The following is a 21091-nucleotide window of genomic DNA, read 5'->3' as shown; positions in this document are numbered from 1 at the left end:
TTTAATTTCGTGAAGCCGCGATCTGCTTCATCGGGGACCCACGTTCGATTCCGACCACGGTAAGCCTCTTTTTTTTTTTTTTTTCACTTCACCAACGATGGTCATCATCATCATAAACATCAGACAATGTTGACTTTTCTGCAGCGCGTTTTAGACGCGACATGAGCCATCAGTGAGACATAGAAAGCTTCGCTTTAAAAAGTGAGTTGATGCTAAGCAGCCAGATCGTGACGAAACGCCTGCAGAGGTGCGGAATAAGGTGCAGCGAAAGAACCTGAACGTCGGCCCACTCTGAAATTACGGCGGAAAAGACGTGCAAGACGTGCTTTTGCTTCAGGGTTACAGCGAATCAAGAGAGGACGTGGGACTCCCTCCATTCGTACTATGCTCGGCGAAGGTCTGTTTCCACGGTACAAAAAAATTCAGAGGAAACATCCGAACGTTGGTCAAAACTCAAAAGATTCTTTTGCCTTATATATCTGGTTAATAGTAGCCGCCTTACGACACAGAGAGAGAAAGCGTGTGTGTGTGTGTGTGTGTGTGTGTGTGTGTGTGTGTGTGTGTGTGTGTGTGTGTGTGTGTGTGTGTGTGTGTGTGTGTGTGTGTGTGTGTGTGTGTGTGTGTGTGTGTGTGTGTGTGTGTGTGTGTGTGTGTGTGTGTGTGTGTGTGTGTGTGTGTGTGTGTGTGTGTGTGTGTGTGTGTGAGAGAGAGAGAGAGAGAGAGAGAGAGAGAGAGAGAGAGAGAGAGAGAGAGAGAGAGAGTAAATATCTATCGAGTAGATGCTTGCTGCTATGGGCCTCGCCCCATGAAAGGCATCCCTAGCCCGGGATTCCTTGGCTTCGCCTGGCTATTCTTGCTCGGGTCACCAGGTTGAGCTGGCTATCCGGGTCTGGGTTGGACAGGGAAGCCCTTGACTGCCTGAAGGAGGGGAGGGGCAGTAGGGGTGCGCCTTCATGACCGTACTGTATGGGTAAGTGGGTAAGCGAGACAGGCTACATGCAGAGGGAACGTTGTTGCAGAGCCGCAGTCAGATTTCTTTTAGGGAGCGGGAGAAGGGGGGGGGGGGGGGGGGGGGTAGATGGTTCGCCACTCGCTTACGCGCTACATGAAAAAATTATGGCGGGGGGGGGGGGGGGGTTTCCGACCCCTAAAGCTCACCCTGGGTTGTTGGATGGCGAAAATTAGGCGGAGGCGAGTGGGTAGGAGTAGGTGTTCGTCCGAAGTGGGCACCAAGTTGTAGCTTTCCCCAGGGGGAGGCGCCCATCACCGCACGAGAACATATTTTCTTGCTTGTTTCAAACTAAGCAACGCTGTATGGTATGTTTGGGGCAGGTTTACTTCAATGACCTTATCTAGTCCCGGTGCTCTGTGTGACCAGATAACACCGAAATCGAGGTTCGCAATGAAAGTAAAAGCCGTGTTCTAACTGCGGCTAATCAGCGTGCTTATGCTTACTGAACATCTCTGATGGCAAACTATGCGTTGCATGGTAAACGCATTCGTACGGAAGGCAATCTGCTGCAACCCTTCGCACCGTCGAATATTGTTGCGCCAAATATTAGCAGTGATATCTAAAGCCACACATTCGCACGGTTCGTGTAACCTCACAGCCGATTGAATTATGTGCCTCGCTTTCCTGGCTTCCCTATGCGAGCCGTAATTGGCAGGTGCGCCTCGCTTTTAGATAGCTTCTCGATTTATATTCCGCGGCTGTCGACGATGTAGAAGTGTGCCAACTGTCTTTCCACAGCACCACGGGATGAGCGCGTATCCAGATTTGCGCGCATATACGGGGAGCGCATCCAGCACCGCCGCTCGCGCAAGCGCAGTAACCTGGCGGTAGCGCCGTCGACAACGTGACCGCACCGTCGACAACGTGACCGCACAACCAACGCCTCTTCCTTTGTGGTTTGTTTTTGTCGTGTTTCACATTGCTCGCTCCTGCGCGACGCAGTAATTTCTTTTATATTTGATTTTGGTATTGCTTTTACCTTACCTTTCTACAAAGCCGCTTGTAGCGCGGGTTTTAATTTATTTCGGTAACAACCAATGCAACGCAACATCGTGGTCAAACAATACGCGCCTCAGAAGTGTTCTTTGGAAGCTGTGTACGATCCTCGTAAGCTAAGATTGGCTTCAGATGAGCGACGCAACAAAATATTAAAGGAAACAAAAACACAGACGTCCGGAAAGGTACCGGGCTTCATCAAGGTGTCATTCTTACGTAAAACTTCATGTAGACAAGCAACTCCAAAAAGCTTTCACGTGTGCCCTATGAAATCATATAGACTACAGCTCACACGTGGTGGACGGTAAGCTTGACGCCGAACGTGCACGGTGTCTCACTGTCTTTTCTTCGTCCAATTTTCTTCCTTCTCGTATTTCTGTTATTCTTTCCGATTCCTACGCCGTGTTCCCAACGATTTCTCCTCCACCGCGTGATCCGAACATTGCAAAAGGATACAACCCCGATAGTGAGCAAGTGAGAATGCACAGATCGCTTCTTGTAGTATCATACAGAACTGACTAAAACGTTTTTTCTTTGTTTCGTGAAGACGCGATTTCTATAGTAGCTGATCGTGCACGTGTACAACTAAACTTATTGATTTAATCGTCATTTTTGTTGTAAAGTCCGTCAGAATGGCTGCCTTTTGTATGTTTTTTTTAGATTATTGCCATTATGTCGCCTGATCCGCCACTGTGGCTCAGTGAATAAAGCGTTGTGCTGCAGCGGACGGTGTCCTGGGTTCGACTCAGGCCGAAAGCGGCTGCATATCCAGTGGAGGAGAGGACAAAAATATCCGTTTGTGCGGAATTTAAGCATAATTTAAAGATCGCTAGGGGGTAGAAGTTATTCCGCACCTTTCGACGACGGCGCGCCTCATAGCGTGTGTGTAGACTCGGCGCGTAAAGCTCCAACTTTAATAAATATCTGACCTGTTGCAAGACGGTTGCATGGGTTGAGTTGCTTATCCTTGCCTTCGTTCCTTCCTAGGTTTTTTTTTTTTTTTTGAGTCGCCTACTAAGTAAGTAATTAAGTTATAATAGAATCAAGATAGGAAGACCAAAGGTCACCCGCAAACGCAAACATGCCTGACCAGGTGATGGGCACAGAGACGCTCTGCTAGTGTGAGGAGGGAAGGGGATAGGCGTACACGGGGAACAATAGAAATGGAAGGGGTTCATACAGAATAGAAGACAATGATAGTGCACAGCAGTAGAGAAGTAGCAATGATAATAAAAAAAGAGCGCACACGCACACACACACAATGACAGACAGACGCGGCTGGTCTTACGCGTATACACTTATGTGCACATACATACACGGTGTGTGCGTTTCATGCTGCCCGTATCAGGTGCACGTAATATTTAAATGAGGTTAAACGTGGACGACGCTACACGTGGACTATGAGAAGTACCGTAATGTAGCGCTAAATATTAATTTCAATAACGTATAGCTCTTCAGCGAGCGCGCGTGGGCTTTATCGTGTTTTGTGACCACTAGAACTAGAACAACCACGCACACGGGAATCACACCTGCGGCCTCGCGAACGCCCAGGACAGCGTGGTGGCCGGGCCAACACGTACATGCATTCTTCTTCTCAGTAAATATCAACAAATGCGAAAGCCCGGTCAACCGAGACCTTCTGAGAAGAATGCGCTGCCTACGAGCGCTGCAATAAACTCCATTCGGCGAAACACTGATGACTAACTCACAGACGCCACTGCGGGCCCAAGCATGCGAGTACGGCAAAAGTATCCCTTCTAGACGACAAAAGGAGGGTGGTGGGTGGCAGAAAATGAAGGTTCTGCGACTCTCGCGGCCGTTCCTCGCGCGCCTTCGGCCGAGCCCCGATGAGCAGCCTGCAGAGGCGATGTCAGCGGGACTGGCTACTCGATAGCGGCTACGGCTTCCGCCAAGGAGCCTCGCACTATAGTTTTGGGGACCGGAAGGCGGCGTTCGGAAACCTGGCGGCAGTTCCCAGCGCGGGCCGGGGCTCCCGCTGCGCCCTTATCGGACACCAGCGCGCCGATGGACGCACCCTGCGTGTTGGCCGCCCACCCATTCTGATGCCCCGCGCTCTGCCTCAGACGGTTTGCGTCATCGACGGCGGCGAGCGTTCATCTGGCGGGAAGATTATTCGGCTGGCTTCGGTGACTCTTTCGGTGCGTAGTACATGTGACGCATCCTGGGCGCCCCCGCTTACGTAAGCTCCGGGGAAAATTATTGACAGATAAAACAATGCACTCCGGAAGGGAAGCGGAAAAAGACGCGGGCGATAAGGTGCCCCTGGTGAAGCGCCCACTGTTTCTGCTCGGGCGGGGGGCGTCGGCGCTGCGTGGAGCGAAGGATGATGCATCCCAGTCGCGCATAGAAAGCAGCTCGTGCCGGAAAAGATTGGCGCCGCCGGGCTGGGCTCGGCGCCGCGGGTCAGAGGCCAGGCCGCCGGCGCAACGAGCGCGACCGTAGATACGGCGGCGGCGGGTTAAGGCCTCCTTCCGCGCGCTTCAGAGAGCCAGCTTGCGCAACAAATGGTCCCCAAGGAACACAAGTAGCGGCTCTCGCTACTCGTGTTCTTGCCCCGGCGGGCTGCACATGAACGCTCGGTGTGTGGGCTGTGCCCGTCCAAGGCCTCTCGCGTCAAGTCGAGAGGCGACGCGACAGGAGCCATGTGCGTGGCGGAGCCGCCTCGCCGTCTTCCCGACCATGTCGCGGATGAAAGTCAAACAGTGTCGAGGGGGCGGAATGAAGTGTGTCGCCACCACCAATTTCCTGTTCGCAGACAGTCTGCTCGACGAACACCTCTAGCTCCCCGTCCTCTCGGACGGCCGCTGTGCTAACATGTGTCTTCTCCGCGCGGAGTATTGGGGAAACCGTCAGCGATCCAAAAATGACGGGCGGGAGACCCTTTTAAAGTGTCGTAAATGTCGGACGATAAGAGCAACAAGTATGCGCTCTGGACAGATGAAGAAAAAAAAAAAGCCAGGGAACAAATGCACTTACGCGAGCTCTTCTAGGCTGGCTGTAAGCCAGTGCGCCGTCCTCTCCCCCACTGCATTTTAATCGCCACTTTTATTCCAGCTATCTACACTTCTTTTTACAGCCAACCTATTGTTTTGGTAACCTGCCTGGATCAAAATTTTGAATATCACACGCCAATGTTCGTACGTGTGTTGCCCACTTCAGTTCATTCCTATATGGGCTAAGCAACACACAGGAAGTAAGGTTCGTATCACAAACAGTTGGCAGCGTTCTGAAACAATGTTTACGCTGTCCTTAATCGGGAAAGCATTATGATCCCAGCACAGTGTGCGGCGACAAACAAGCGTTGCTTTGAATCTGCGTGATGCGGTATAATGTGCATGAGGAGCGGGATACACGTGACCCTCACTCCCGGAAGAATTCTATACTAGACAAAGACTTTTTTGTCACACGCTTTTCGTACGACCCCCTCCCCCTCCCCCGTTTCCGCCTACCCCCCAAAATCGGTGAAGTTCGTAAATAAATGCTGCGCACCTAAAATTCCTTCCGAACACACGAATCTTCCCGTTGAAGACTCGGTGAATACCCTCACACTGGGAGGTATCACAGCCCTTCTTCAGCTGTTGTAAGCCGCGCATTGCGCGAAGGTATCTAACCCATGTTGGCAGTAACAGCGCTACCGGTCACGCCCTGCTTTAGTAACGTAGCCGCTGCCGCTTCCAATAGAGATAGGTAGGTCACTGCCTGAGATATAGGTTAATTTATCATGTTTTCCTATACAAAGACAATCTCTTCGAGACTCACTGAATTTATGGTTCAATACATCGAAACCAGCCGCACGAGTTAAACCTGCGGGGCTGAACGTAAGGTTGGCTTAATTCGATGAGAAAACGCCCATAGCCAATTAAAAAATAATAGTCTCGCGCAACGTGCAACAGCAAACAGGGCCCAGATTATGGGAAGCGCGTATTTGCAGACTGCTGATTTTTCACACCTGCGCTTTTGCATTGCCGCCCCTTTTTCCACGAACAACGTACAAATCGGCGCTTCAAGCGCTGAAGCTTCGCCTAAGATACAAGGCGCGCTTAGTGAAAGGCTACGGGATAGACTACCGATGTTCTTTGACGGGCGCCCAAATCTCGTGCGCACTTGTGCCAGTTCCCACAGGTCGAGAGAACGTAGATGTGGCGTGCAGGCAAGCACACCTGCGGTGCCCTCCGCTGCCTCGAAGGCGCTCCCCTCGGTGCCTCCCACGCGCGGCGCATAGCAGTGACACGACGTCAGGGTCGAAACTGATGCCTGGGCGAATTTCAAGAAGAGGAGTTTTGCGTCAAACGCATCCCCCTTCTCCCCGCTTGGCGCGCTAATCTTTTCGTACAGCGCTGCACGGCAGCCGCGGGACTAGCGCAACGATTGATTGGCCACGGGAGGCCCCTTGGAGACTGCGGCGTCTAAAGTAGACCGAGATAAGCGCGCGCCCTTCCTTATCGAACAACGGGGTGGAACAGCGGGAGGCAGCACGCGAGCGCAGGGCATGCGGCCTCGGACTCCGGGAGAGCCCCGTCACCAGAGGTGCATAACCGCTAAAAGACCGGCGTGGACCCTGTGTCAATCCGTCCGTGTTGCTCGACTGCTGGTGCTGCCCGCAGGGTGCAATGCCCGCTGAAGGTATTCGTGTGACTAGAAGCATCACTCGGGGATGCCCACCATTGCGCCAAAGTCTCAGCAGGTATGCCGGGCCTCGGCAGGAAGTGTATCATAACACAACAATTGAACCGCTCAAAAAGAGGAAGGCCGTGTAATGACGTCTGTCGGCGTCATTGTGCAGCCGATCGGAGTAAAAATTCATCGGGGTAATCGCAGCGCCGAAGTAAACACAAAATGCGCTTACTGGCGTTTCGGCTGGTGGATCAGCCTTCATTGGAGTAAAAGTTATTTTTTCCCCGCAATGAGGGCTGGTTCACCAACCGAAGCGTCAGTAAACAGCGTTATTAGGGAGTTTTAGCTGACCGTTTTTCACGGCTCGCTCCGCTCCGATAGCAAGCGGGCGCGCCATTGCGCATGCGCGGCGTACTCGGCCGCGAACGGCATTGGCTCCGGTTGTGCTCAGCGGGCCGCTGATACCGGAGCGGACCGTCGAAAACGGTCAGCTAAAACTCTCTATTGTTTCTTCAACGTCAGTCAAACCCTTTTGATAACATTTGACAATATAAAGCAATCATGAGCTACCCCCGAGTCAACGACAGGAAAAAATGTGAACCCTAAACTGTTTTTACCTCGGCATAGCGCAAAGGAGCAATCTTTGACGTTAGCGTCTCTCGCCCTCGACACGGAAAACACATTTGAACGGTTCGTGTCGGCAGCACAAATTGCAGTGCTTTCAAGTGATACCTATCAGCAGCACGCGGGGCTTAACATTAGCTACGCGGGACCGATCGGACGAAGCAAGTACACACCGCAGCCTTCCCCGGCGCAGCTAGCTCCGGCATCCAGCTGAAATTCGAGGTGTTGCACGCGCCCGGCACGAACGCGAGTCGACTGGAACCAGCGCTGAATCGCAGCACGCCGGTGAAAGTGTAACGCGCTTGGTATGCAATGTCGGACGCTCCAGGCCCGGCCACAAATGCTCGTAACGGGAAGTTGAGAGGAGAAACGAAACACTCCCGCCGCATTTTTTTTTTCTTTTTCCACGCTAGATGGGATAGATGTAGTCGTCGCGGGGCGACGTTTAGGCCAGCTTACGCGCTCACGAGCAGCCGCCGGTTGGTTTTCTACCGGGGTGTTGTCGTACACGCGCCCGATCGCTTGTCGGCCGTCAAGAACATGGAGTATTTCGAGCAGTGGTCGGGGGGACAGCAAAACTCACCGCTTAGCGTTCAGCGCCTGATTTAAAAGTATAATCGGCACGCTTGAACGCGGACGTTTCGGAGTCCTCTCTCTGGTGGAGGCTGGCGCACGTGTCGGGATGCGGAACGCCTCTCGGGGCGCTTTTCCACGCGCGAAGGGGCCCCATGCATTATACATGCACGAAACTCGGCGAAATTTCGCTGGCCGCGCAGGACGTGATGAGGACATTATACACATCTGGAGCGTCGCCGCGTCAACGCCTCGCTGCCACTGGCGAAAGGCGAGACCGGTGAATGGTAAACCGAGCTTAATCTCAGCCTGCTTGATTGACAAATCAATAGCGCCTTGTCGTGCGAGCGCGGCCCGTTTCCTTAGCCTGTGCGGACAGACCGAGCAGAGGACCCCTGGACGGCAGAGCCTCCCAAGACCTTGGAATAATGGCTTCAAAGCGAAAGCATTGGTTAACTCGGTAGGCTGAAATTTGGCGACCCGGGCACACGGACGGCGCACAAAATGGCCGACGGCTCAAAGAAGAAGAACCAGGTAAGGGATTGCTCCGATTGACAAGAAATTTCTCAGGGAAGCTCCCGTAAACAAAGTTAACTACCTGAGCTGAAAAAAAAAAAAAAATCGGTTATTTTGGGTCTGGGTGGGAATCGAACCAGGGGTCTCCGGAATTTGATGCAAGCACGCATCCCCAACACCAGCACGGGTCGGTGGCTCTAGCTGAATTAAGGTGGACCTGTTGAAGGCGTTGTGGCCTTCGACTTAGAAATGTGTATTAAATGTATGTACTGAGGCCTAAATGAGCAATTTGAGCACGCGAATTACAGAGGTAGCAATTAGGCGAGTAGCAAAGCACAACGTCTCCGCTAACTGTACTCTCTGCTCAGACGACGCCAACACGGGCACGTTCCGCCTCATGTAATCGAGAGAAGAAAAAGGCGCAAAGGGAAAATTATGATGATGATAATAATCAGAAGACACGTTGGAAATTGGAGATTAATGCTTTCGCAATCACAGCATAATAAGGAGTGCTTAGGTGTCCTCTAATTTTTGAACCAAAGGTACCGTGGGAAGGCTCGAAAACGTGCGGTAGGTTGACGACATTGCGAGCTTAACATGTATGCCGGAAGCGCGAAAACGATCATGTAAACTGGCCCTGGTGACAGACTCGGTGCGAGTGCTCGTGCCATGGCCATATGCCTATCGGAGAGTTGCGCTACCTGCTGGAAACACACTGAGGAGGAATAGCCGCGGTTGCCCTTTGCGAAGTCGCAGTGCACCGCAAGCGGGCCTGCGGTAGGGCAGCAGCGTACTTGCCCGGGTCACAGTGAACCAGAATGCGCGCCCGTGTGGTCGGCGGCGGCCGTGCGGAGGAGGCACGCAGGAGCGATGCACGGGCGGCGGCGGCGGCGGTCCGCGGAGCCCGGGCTTCCGGTTTGCTCCGTCGCCCCAGAGTCTGTCCGGGGAAGAAACTCGTTTCACGCGCGCGGTTCTCGGAGGTTCTCGGCCCGGCATTCTCTGCTGGGGCATAAAGACGGCAAAAAGGAGGCTCAAGACATCTTTATTGGCCCGTAGTACGCCCTCGCTCAGCCTCTCCCGCACCTGTCCTTGAAGTGTCCGCCGCAGGAATTTATAGGCATGCCGGCTCGAGGCAGGTTCCTGAGCCGGGGTCCCCGACTGACGGGAAAGTCTCCTCGGCGGCCGCCGCCTCGTTACAACGCTCCGGGCGGCGCTGCAGACAAGCGCCGGTCCCCGACATTGTTCCTATTCTGGCAAACACTTGGCTGCTGCTACCTCCGCGGGCTTTTCTTCGGCTCCGACAATGGCCGCTGTCCTCGAGGCGACTTCTTTTTGCAACCGCCGCCCTCTTTTCCCTCCGCAGTGCCGCCCACTGCACAGCCGCGAACACCGGTGCCCCGGGGGATGCCTCCCCGGACTGCCGCCACCGCCGCGCCGTGCACGAGTAGACGTGCAGTGCGGCTGCCACACGCGGCATCGACCATTTGCATCGGTGGTCATCTCAGTCGGACAAGAGACAATGTACCAAGGGAAGATGCGCGCGCACGCGAAACAGGTGGTGTCTGCGACCAGTCTTGCCATGCACCGCGGAGTCCTGTCAAGAGCCACTGTGCAGATAAAGCTGTCCCCACGCGCTTCGGTGACGGCGCACGCGCGAGCTTTGAAGAGGCCGAGGTGTGCGGCCGTTGAAGTCCTGAGGGGAAGCCTTCCGCGCAGCCAGCCTCGAGTGAAGGCCTCCCGCGAGTAACGAGCGCCGCGGGGAAGCCGCGCTTTATTGAGACTGTCCGGTCACGAGGGCAGATAGCGCGCCTTTGAGTGCTGCGGGGCAGTTAAAAGCGGCCAGCGAGATCGAAGGGACCGCGCCGCAGGTGGACCGAAGGAAGAGAACAAAAATGCGGAAAGCCAGGTTGGCAGAACGGTAGTCGGCGGGCTCGCAAAGTACCCTCGAAGCGCCGGAAGAGTATAAACCTGGCGCCCGAGGCCCGGCCGTACGAAGACTGCCTTTAATGAGCCACCCGAAGAGTAGCGAAGGTCCGGACGGCGTGTGTGGTCATCGCCTCGAGTGAGATAGTGTGCAGGCTGTTTCTGTGCTTTTCAGTGTTATTACTACTGTTCCGTTCCAATATTTACTCCCGGCCCGACCACTTTGAGACCGTACTTATCCTACGGTGACATCACAGGTACGGGACTCGAGTGTAATGAAGAGCGCGCGGCGGAAACGAGGCAGTTGAGTGGTCGCCGCAGGGCCCCCGCTGTTTGATGAGTGTTGACAGTTGATGAGTTAACAGTCGATGCACCCGAGCAACCTGGGCAAAAAGTAAGCTGCGCAGCGAAAAGCCTGCGGCGTTGAGGATAAAGGTGCAGCTGGGCGCGCCTTCTTTGCAGCACGCTCCTCTCTCTTCCCCCTACATTTCGGCACGCACGCAAACAAATAATGCGATTTCCGACGGCATACGTTAAAGAAACGTTCGAGCTTTCGGAGCAAGGTTAGAATTAAATAAAGCTGTAGAAAACTACGACGCCACTTAAGCACATTTGGTGACGTAGAGAATTCGAAAGCATTCATGTTGCACCGGCTACCATGAGGATTTTCCACGGATGTCTTGACTAAGAATTAGTTCGTTGCCGCTTGATGCGTCAACGCTGCGGCTTCGCGCTGCTATCGGAGGAGCTCCGCTGGCCCCTCTTTCTCCTCCGAGGACGTCTCGCTGCGACTTCGCGTTTGAACGACTCTTCCTGTCGCTTGACACGATTGCCGCTTTCTTTGTCGTTGGTCATTTCACAACATTTCTTAGGTCTGGCTGTTTCTGTTGGCTCGTTCAGCCACATTTCTCCTTCGTGTTTTACAGTAGACTCTGGATAAACGGAACTTCAAGGGACCGAAAAAAAATAGTTCATTTAACAGGAAATCCGTTTTCTGCGAGAGATGTGCAAAAGTGCAAATTTATGCACGTACACACTCTTAACACTCTTAATACCATTTCATGGAACTCTAAGCGCTAGAAGGTGAATGTAACAGATAGATTTCAGACAGCAAGAAAACTACAAGAGATTTCGGCACAGCATTCACAAAGTATATTTACCAACAACTAGTCACTCTGCACTAAAAATGCATCAGTTTGTTTTGTTTGAGATTTTGCAACTGCATCTTGAAGATCAGGATTTTCAGCAGCTGATGCTCATGGCAATAGGCCTGACAAAAAGCTCCATTTTCGGTTGCGTTTACGCGATGCCGCGGAAATTTTAGTTCCGATTACTGAAAGTTTTTTTTACGTTATCTGAATACAAAACCAACCAACTTCCAGGCTACTGTTCCGTTTAAGAGGAAACTCCGTTTAAGCAATTTCCATTTATCGAGATTCTACTGTACGTATGAGGCACGCTCTGGGGAACGCGACGGAGCCAAAGGAAATTTAATGGCTGCCCTTCTGGAACAGCAACCTTCTCGCTCGATGGGCTTACGTACATACACATTCGTACATGCTGTGCGGTTCCGGTTTTAGGTCGCACAATGCACGTGGTGGACCATTTAAAGGGAGGGTAGCATACTGATGCTATCAATTCTATGCTATAATAGCATATGCTATAATAGTATGCTATAATAGCATACTGATGCTATTATATTCAATATTACGTCACGCCCCCCCCCCCCCCCGAGAAAATATCGCGTTTTAGAACGTGTGCAAAAAAAGCGCAAATAACAAAAATCAAAGCCCTTTCTTGCGAGAAAGATGGTTAAAACGCGAACCTGTCTCCCACGCAACCTGAGTCAAACTCACAGTCCAAAATCCGAACTCATTCGACCGTGTCGAATGAGTTTGACGTCTACTTTGTAACGCGAGCGAGTAATTTTCGATTCCGACCACGGAAAGAGTTTTTTTTTTCTTTTTTTTTTTTTGAGGCGCTTGATTTGCATTCGCTTATCATGATCGCCATCGTATTGTGAAACCCATTAAGTAAAGTTGGCTTTCCTGCACTTATGTTTTACTCAGACTAGCAATGCCATCAGTTAGGCATAGAAAGCGTCGCTTTAAAATGACACACCAGAAAAAAATACAACAGCGATGTGTTTGTTATTCGCACGCGAATGGAGGTACACAGAACAGGGTGACGATTCCCCTAGAGTGACTATACCCCTGGAACGATAGGCCTGCAAGACAGTGATGATGCCCCTGGAAGACAACTTGCGGCGCTTGTCGTCTGGCACATGGGCGCCAAAGCAGAACCTGCTCGAAAAACTCCTGGAGGAGCAAGGCATAACCGGAAGGGGAACTTGCATGGGAGAATTCCGGGAGGAGCGAGGTCTATCCGGGTGATCAAGCTAATTGCGGAGTAAAGCCAATCGAGGAGGGAAAAGTCGCTACAAGACTCCCTGCGGACCAATTTGACGCTGAGGAGTACAACTACGCTTGGACGCGTACGGAGAACACCAAGCAGCAAATGGGTACAGAAACGGAGACAAAACGGTTGACAGCCCATCGCGTCGTTCGGGGCACTGGGGCTTCACAGTGCTGGGAGCATTCTGCGGCCATACATCACTGTAACTTAGCATACGCCACCACATATCCTCCCTGTCGGCCACCGTGTCCCTATGCAGAGGATAAACTTGTATAGACACTCCAGAGGCGGATTTGGAAGTGATCACTGTGTACTATGAAAAAATCGGCATTATAGTACGGCAGGGGTAAAAGGGCGCTGCTTTTCGCTTCATGAGAAAAAAAAAAGTTGGTGAGGGAAACGGCGCGCCACTTTTATGTATGTGCGTCATGGCCATCTCATTTTAATTGAATTTGGTATTTAACGGGCGGAAACAGCACCTTGCCTATATATGAGGCATGCCCTGGGGAAAGCGGAGCATTTTTTTACATGCGCCGAAGTCTCGCGCACAGAGGACATTTTACTTTTGCACTTTCGCTGCAAAATCAAAAACCGCCGCAACTGGAACCACGACCTGGTGCCTTAGCTACGCGGCGCGCTTTTTTGGATTTTCCGACGCCAGTCACAGCAGACATTCAAATAGTGGACGTCGTTTCCCTATCAGGTAGCTTGGTCTTCAGTCTACCAGTAATTAATGGATTCACGCATTTCAATTTCAGCTGAATAGTCAAGTAAACAAGTGATTCACCATCTATGAGTGAATGAGTGAGTGAGTGAGAGTGTGTGTGTGTGTGTGTGTGTGTGAGAGAGAGAGAGAGAGAGAGAGAGAGAGAGAGAGAGAGAGAGAGAGAGAGAGAGAGAGAGAGAGAGAGAGAGAGAGAGAGAGATGTGGGTGGGTGAGAGGGGGGGGGCTGAGGGAGTGGAATCACTTTTGAGAACGACGATGCAATCGACTACGAGCTCTGGCTGCGGAGTCGAGAGGTCAATTGCTGTTTGGACAGAAGACGCGTGCCTTGCTGTTTCGAAACATGGACAATTCTTGCGCGCACCAGTGGCGGCTTGTTGTCGATGCAGGAGAGTTCGCTAGCGGTAAAGCTTGGAATGCCCGTTTAAAAATGAATATACGCAGAAAATGTACAGCTGCCTAACGACGTTGATTATTCCGACTGTGAGTTTTTCTAATTAAACGAAACGGATAGGTACAATTGGGCAGCGTCATAAATTGCACTGCGTGTGACTTTCCGTCGTACCCTACGTCTTGCACTGAACCGATAGACAAGGCATAAACGGCCGCACTCATTTGTCATGTGCAAAGCTCGGCGTTGAATGTTGGGAAGCACTGGGTCCTATTGACTCATCCGGCTGAGGTTAAATTATCACTGCGGTTTCAAAGTTCACGCACTCCACGAAACAGCCTGGTAGATCCCAACGCCCAGCCCAAATACACGCGCCGCCCCGCTGCAACGTCTTCCTTAGTATTTTACTTCTGGGACATGTGGACCACGGAACTTCAGGTTTCGCGGTGCTGCAAATATCGTTGGTGCAGAGTTCTCGCCTTGCCTTCGGGCGAATGAGACGTGTGACGACAGCGAAATTACCGCCGAAACGTGACGCCCTATTAAAGCTCCCCGACAGTTTCGCCCATGAAAATAACCAAAGTAAACGAGAAAGATTATCGCACTGTTGGGTGCCGGTGCCGCTTCCCCCATAGAAAGCCCGTGGGTCCGCAGGCGGACCCTTCTCCCCCGGGACGAGAGCACGAGATGATCGGTTTCGGAGGGGGCCAATCGAAAAGGCGCAAGTGTTGCTTTCGGCCAAGGCGCCAACACCACTAGGGGGAAAAACTTGCCGACCCGTAGACAAATGGCCGTATCAGTAATTGTGCTGCCCCGAGGCGCTTATCGACGGCCGGAGCCGTTTACGGGGAACTCTAAGTAGAGGTGGCTGAACTGATCCGCAGTATTATGCGCGCCTACTCATTTGCGGGGAAGAAGGAGAAGGGAACCCAAAAAAGAAAAAGAAGAGCAGGCGGAGCGGAAAGGTGCGAATGGCAGCGCGTTAACGGCGCCAGAAGCGTGTTGCGCGAGCGCCCTTTGGCGGCCGGGGCAAGACGCATGCCACACGGGTCGAGCCGCCAGCAGATGGGGGCCGCTTCCGAGAACCGCGGGGAGATTTTCACACCTATGCAGGCTGGGAAACATGAATGAGCCGCCAGTGCTTCCTGCACCGACCGCTGCGGGACGACCGGCCGGGCGCTGGGACAAGATCACTTCTGGGCGCCGCCGCGGAAATCTTGACTGGCGACGAGACACCTGCCAGGCTAGCGTCTCTCGGACCACGCAAGTGTCGCCATTTGATCCGCATAACGGAACGCCTTTCGGTCGCGTTCAGTGGCTACTCGCTGTTATACGGAGAGAGACACTTGGGTCGTGCTCCGATTAGCTTTGGAAATGTACGCAGGTAAGCCGCACGCCGTCAGCCTCTGTGTAGGACAATTCAATTTACTGGGGAAACACGGACCCTTACTATTTCCCGAGCTCACTTTTAATTGGAAGGGAGCAGTTACTAACCTAAAAGAACGAAGCTAAGCGGCGAGAAGTGGCTGAGGTTGGTTTTGAGCTTCAAAGCTTAAAACCGACCTCAGCCACAGACGAAAATGAAAATTTGGACGAGCATGTAAAGGAATTGATTACCCTCCAGGTACTCTAGGGTCCTTGTTGGGCTTGACGGCGTTGTGCTACCTGGGTGGGTCTTATTTGCAGTTCTTCATTAGATATCCAGTCTCCGTGGCTGGCCTGTGCCCTTTCGTGTACATTTTCAATAAATTACATGGCAAGAAAGAAGAACCCCGGCTACGCTTTCTTCCGCTATTTTCAAAATAAATGAGCCATGAATCAATCCCGAGACCATGCAAGCGTAGCAGCGCGTCTTCAATTCCTGGCCGCTGCGGCTGACGTAGACCCACCTCTAGTGTCTACGTTCCACGTTCTATTTATCAACGGGAAGGGGGGGGGGGGGGCAATTACCCCCCCCCCCCCCCCCCCCGTAGACACAATTGGGTCTAAATTGTGCGCATTTGTGCACACCTGAGGCGGATGTCGTTTTAACCCCACCATACATGACACCCGCCGATTAAGACCACGCGCGACTAGAACAAGTTACAGTAAACTCTATGACTGCAGCGGCGCCACAGCTCAGGGACAACCTACCAGCACCATGCTCGTTCTGTTGCCTCCGTCTATAGGAAGCATCTGCGTCCGTGTAGGCTTTACGCGAACAAGGGCGCCAACAGGGCGGGAGTTCTGCATCGTTTTATCAGCGCTGTTCATGCGATGCTTCACGGCATGCCGCGGCCGCGCCCTGTGCCCCTTCATTCAGCGGCCTTGAATGGGCGTTGGACAATGGGATACTTGTGTATCCTTTCTTTCGGACCGCACGGCTACGCTCAGCGTAGGGGGTATTCAATCGGATACGCTGGAACTGGGGAGCAGGGGGACGCCGCAAGGCTCTGTCCTCTCTCCGTTCCTGTTCAACGTAGCCATGATTGGCCTCCCCGAACTCCTGGATAACATTCACGGCTTGCAATACAGCCTGTATGCAGATGACGTCACGCTGTGGGTTCCGGGTGGAAGTGACGGACAGATACAAGACACACTACAAAGGGCAATAGAGGTAATAGAAACTTACGTGATCCCTCGTGGCCTGAACTGCTCTCCAGAGAAATCAGCGCTTCTACTCTATCGCCCAACTAGCAGGGGACGCCGGACAGACTCAGTAGATCCGGACATCCAGCTCTTTACATGCGGAGGCCAACGCATCCCGACAGTTTCAAGTATCCGAGTCCTGGGCCTCCGCATCCAGGCCAACGGACACAATTCAGAGACCATACTCGCTCTCGAAAAGAGCGTACACCAAACAACTCGCCTTATCTCACGAATAGCCAATAGACACCACGGGATGAAAGAACACAACCTCGTGAGACTGGTACAAGCCTTCGTCATTAGTAGAGTAACATATGTCGTCCCATTCCTGCACCTGAAACGCGATGAAGAAGCCAAGCTAAATGCCATGATAAGGCGGGCTTATAAACAGGCCATAGGGATCCCGTTAACAGCCCCAACCGCACGGTTCGAGGCACTCGGGCTTCACAATACCCTCAGCGAGATTATTGAAGCTCAAAGGCTGTCACAGCGGGAGCGACTTATCCAGAGTCTGACCGGCAGACATATCCTCAAATCACTTGGCATTTTTCCTGCAGGGATACCCCGAGCCAAAATAGACCTACCAGCGGAAATAGGGGATCGCATGCACATACCACCGCTACCGAAAAACATGCACCCCGTACATAACCAAGAGCGGCGACAGGCTAGGGCCAAAGCCCTACACAAAAGATATGAAAAATCAGAGGACGTGGTATACGTAGACGCCGCTGATTACATTGCTCGCGACGCCATGGCCCTCGCAGTGGTCAATTTCCGTGGGGATTCAATTGCCTCATGCTCGGTCCGCACGACGGACACAGAGGTGGGTGAAGAGGCGGCCATCGCCCTGGCGATGACAGCTTCTCCAAAAATTAAATTCATTGTTAGCGACTCTAAGTCGGCTATTTTAAATTACTCGAGAGGGCGAATTTCACCCGAGGCGTCCCAAATCCTAAAATCTCGATCCCATGACGAGCGGAACGGGAAGATATACTTGATATGGGCACCGGCCCACTCGGGTCTGGCCGGAAACGAGTGTGCGCACGATGCGGCTCGAGGCTTTACCGACCGAGCTGGCGTCGACACTTCTGACCCAGACGCTCACTCGCTCCGCTGGACGGGCAGAGACAGGCTCGTGTCTTACAGGGAGCTGACTACTCATTACCGGCTTGAACGAGCTCGCTACCCCCCCGCTCATCCATCCCTCAGTAAAAGGCAATCTGTGGTTTGGCGGCTTCTTCAGACGAACTCGTACCCGAACCCCGTCGCGTATAGTCATTGCTATCCTGGACAGTTTTCAGATAAATGTCGGAGATGCAAGGAACGGGCCGATCTTGCACATATATTATGGGCATGTCCTCAGGCGACTCCTCAGAGCCGCAAAATTAGCAGTAATGAGCAGTGGGAGACCGTACTGCTCAGCTCAGACCCGGCGAATCAAGTCTGGGCCGTCCAGTTAGCCGAAGACGCTGCTAGGACCCAAGGGCTCCTGGCCGACGCCTAGGGTGGAGGTCTAGCTCTCCTCCACAAACTGGACAAATAAAAGTTATTTCTCTCTCTCTCTCTCTTGTGTATCCTTAGCACTCACCTCGTGAATGTACCCAGCGAAAGCAGAAATAGTTCCACTTCTCCGTATGTCTTTCCGGGTGCCCGAGCAATCGCAGATATCAAAGAATGTTGCCCTGCCCTAGGTTATTCATTAGGCGCAATCCGTTACGCTCTGCCGTAAGCTGTTATCAGAGAGAGCCGGATACACCCCCCACGTGCCGTGATGTACGTCACTCCAACTGCTTCCGACAGTCATGCTGCCACATTTAGCCGGGCAAAGGACGAAAGAAAAGAGCGGAAGGAAGCAGAACACGCACGAGCAATACGGGAGACACGCTCACAGCTTGAACTGTCAGCGGAAGAGAGACAAGTATAAACTAAGCAAAAAGCTCACCCTACTAACAAGCATGCCAGGTGAGAAAGTCAAAAGGCTGCATGCGTGATACTAGTTTGCCGCGAATAGTGAAATAAATACTCGGCGCAGGACGAGTGGAGAAAAGGTGCGCAGATTTAGGAAGAGAGGCCGTGTGCAGCTGCGGGGCTCCGTTTTTGTCTCAGCCACCTCCTAACAAGCAGGCTGACGGCGCTGAGATACTAGACAGTTTTAGTTGAGCGCACGCAGGAGCTCTGCGCACGCAGGGAACTTGCGGGGGCGCGAGAGCGCATGCGCAGTACGTAAGCGGCAGCCGCGCGCTTTGCGTGCGCCCGCAAGTTTGGGAAACTTGCGTTGCGGGTTTTGCGGGCTTTGCGTGTCGTTAACGAGGCCCGAGGGGCCTCGTTAACGACACCCCTCGTTTCCTCCGGTCTCCCTCGCGAGTCGCGACAGCCCGGACACAACCACTTGAACACCTCACATTCCAACATGGCATCCACAAGGAACGGCTCAAACGGGACAGCTCGGATTCGGTTTAATATACATATCGATTTGGAAATGTTAGCTTACGTTCGAAATTTAAATCCTTTCAAAGACCCCATGGAGTGGACGGAAATAGCATCCAAGATGCAAGAGCTGCTTCAGCAGCCGTTCACTGCCCGTGCTGTGCGCGACCGCACGGAACTGCTACTCGGGCAGTACGCATCGGCCGACCGGACCAACCTACGCAGGTGAGTGCGGTGACTGCATAACTGTAGCTTACGCTAAGAAAAGGTGCCTAAAACTACCGGTGTTCCAATACATGACATCTTTTCGTAGGTCGGGAACCGAGGAAAACTATGAGAAACGGGAAAGCCTCCTGCAGGAGCTGCTCGACATGGCGCGGGAGCACGGAGTGCGAATTCGTGCCCCTCGTAGAACGAGCACTGCACCAGCAGTACGGGCAGTACGCACACGGGAGCAGCAAGCAGCATCTACGACGGCCTCCGTGCGCATCTCGGCGGCGCAGTCGAGGGACATCTTCGCCGCGCAGCACTCGGCTCGCAACGCGGACACCCGCCGCGCTGGTGAGTACCCATTTGCGATATGCTGAGACACCACTGTCACCGAGTTACTTACGTGCTCTTGCCTCGTTAACAGTGTAAACGTTAGAGTTACGCTAATAATCGAAACTTCGATTGGTTTGCAAAAAGCGTCTGCTATTCGAGCTTTCCTGGCTTTCCTGCACAACAGCGGTGTTGTGCAGGAAAGCTAACTCATGTAAAAAATTGCGCCAAACAAATGTGTGCTAACCTTACGTATGTCAACTTAAGTGGAACACTCCTTGGACGTAAAATTTCAAACCTACACGTACGTATTCCCATTCACAGTGGCATAAGACTAGCTGCTGCCCCTTACGGGTACATTCCAGCCGCTAGTGTGCCTAGGAAACACCTTGTCAGGAAATGGAAGGATTACAAATGGTCATGAATATTGCATCCATGCAAAACATGATAAAGTGGAGGTTTTTGTTCACCCGTGAAATTGTAGGGGCTTGCAACCTACAACGGCTGGGTGACCGTTGCACCAGCGTGCGGTTTATCGTCCTCCCCAAAAATGAAACTGAGTATCTGGCTTTAATACGATGAGCTTCTCAAAAGTGAAATGTGACATCATGACATTTTTTTTTTTTTTTTGCTGGTGCCTTGGGTATATATTTTTGGCGGTTCATCAATGCAGCTTAGTTGAAGTGATGAATGCGAACATCTCTGACAGAACTCTGTCTGTTTGCTTAAAACTTAAAGAAAAGAGCAGATACTTCAAGAGGCTTACTTAAAGCGATCCCACTCCTACAAGAACACCATAAATGCTTTCCATAAATGTTCTCTCTCCTCACAAGGGGACTCACTTGCGTCCTTGTTCATTGACTCATTTTTTGAGATTTCTATGTTTGTGTGTGTGTGTGTGTGTGTGTGCACTTGTGAGAGAGAGTGAGAGAGAGAGAGAGATGAATACTATTCATGTTTGTGAGCCACCTATAGTTGCATTTGGTAATAATCGATGCAGCAGGTGCTTACATTGTACGATTTGTTTGCAGGCACCGATGGCACTGAGACAGCGGCAGAGGTGCTCAACCGAATTGTGAACCACGACGACGCCAGCAGCAACCATGCTGAAGACGACTTCACGGTTCAGCACATGGATGAACACCCAGACGACCAACAGGACCTGACCCCCTGGAACAGCCCCAGCCAGGCAGACCCAGCAAGCCAGGCACTGTCGGTGAACCAGGTGCCTATGACAACGGAGCAGGCACACCAAGCAGGCACACCAAGCACAAGCCGGCTTCCCGACCCTGCTGCTAGCTTGGGCCCAACACCTACACGAAACGAGGTGGTTCGTGGTAAGGGGCTCCTATTAGACCTTTTGTTGTAACAATGGTCATGTATCTGATTTTACACTCAGGTTCCAGTCTCGTCATTTGTTTATTTTGTTCTCATAGTAGCCATTTGCTTTCAGGTTCAGATTTCTACATCAGTGTTCTTTGTTGCTCTTGTTAACTGCAGCATCTCGCTTGCACCCACTTTTCGTTTTGTGCCTCATTTTAAGTCATTTTGTAACACGTTTCCTTTCAGGAAGAAGGAAAAACGATCAAGAGGCTCGCTACGAGTTTTTTGAAAAGAGGATGCGGCATGAAATTATAATGAAAGAGAAGGAAGCCACAATAGAATCAAAGCGCATCGCTTTAGAAGAAAA

General features: G+C 52.3%; 3 protein-coding genes across 5 annotated transcripts in view; 2 read left to right on the top strand and 1 right to left on the bottom strand.

Moving 5' to 3' along the window:
* LOC144155216 (uncharacterized) overlaps positions 1 to 21091 on the bottom strand; it is a 112606-nt gene that overhangs the window by 66605 nt on the left and 24910 nt on the right. The window contains exon 1 of one of the 3 annotated variants that reach the window (XM_077686535.1): positions 1159 to 1508. The exons of the other annotated variants lie outside the window; for them this stretch is intronic. The gene's annotated coding sequence lies outside the window, so the exon portion shown is untranslated. Of the gene's footprint in view, positions 1 to 1158; positions 1509 to 21091 lie in introns of those variants that run through there. 3 annotated transcript variants of the gene reach the window in all.
* Positions 14937 to 17993, top strand: LOC144178444 (uncharacterized). The gene is made up of 2 exons (XM_077706305.1): positions 14937 to 15072; positions 16452 to 17993. Exons 1-2 carry the CDS (start codon positions 14937 to 14939, stop codon positions 17936 to 17938), a joined length of 1623 nt encoding a protein of 540 aa, XP_077562431.1. The 3' UTR covers positions 17939 to 17993.
* On the top strand, positions 18584 to 20770 carry LOC144178242 (uncharacterized). Its single transcript, XM_077705949.1, has 3 exons — positions 18584 to 19086; positions 19175 to 19422; positions 20433 to 20770. Exons 1-3 carry the CDS (start codon positions 18845 to 18847, stop codon positions 20768 to 20770), a joined length of 828 nt encoding a protein of 275 aa, XP_077562075.1. The 5' UTR covers positions 18584 to 18844.

This window comes from Haemaphysalis longicornis, unplaced genomic scaffold (assembly GCF_048455015.1).
Source record: "Haemaphysalis longicornis isolate Haplotype H1 unplaced genomic scaffold, Haemaphysalis longicornis Haplotype H1 scaffold_1, whole genome shotgun sequence".
NCBI classification, from domain to species: domain Eukaryota; kingdom Metazoa; phylum Arthropoda; class Arachnida; order Ixodida; family Ixodidae; genus Haemaphysalis; species Haemaphysalis longicornis.
The sequence above is the reverse complement of the archived record's forward strand: the minus strand, read 5'-3'. Positions and strand labels throughout refer to the sequence as shown.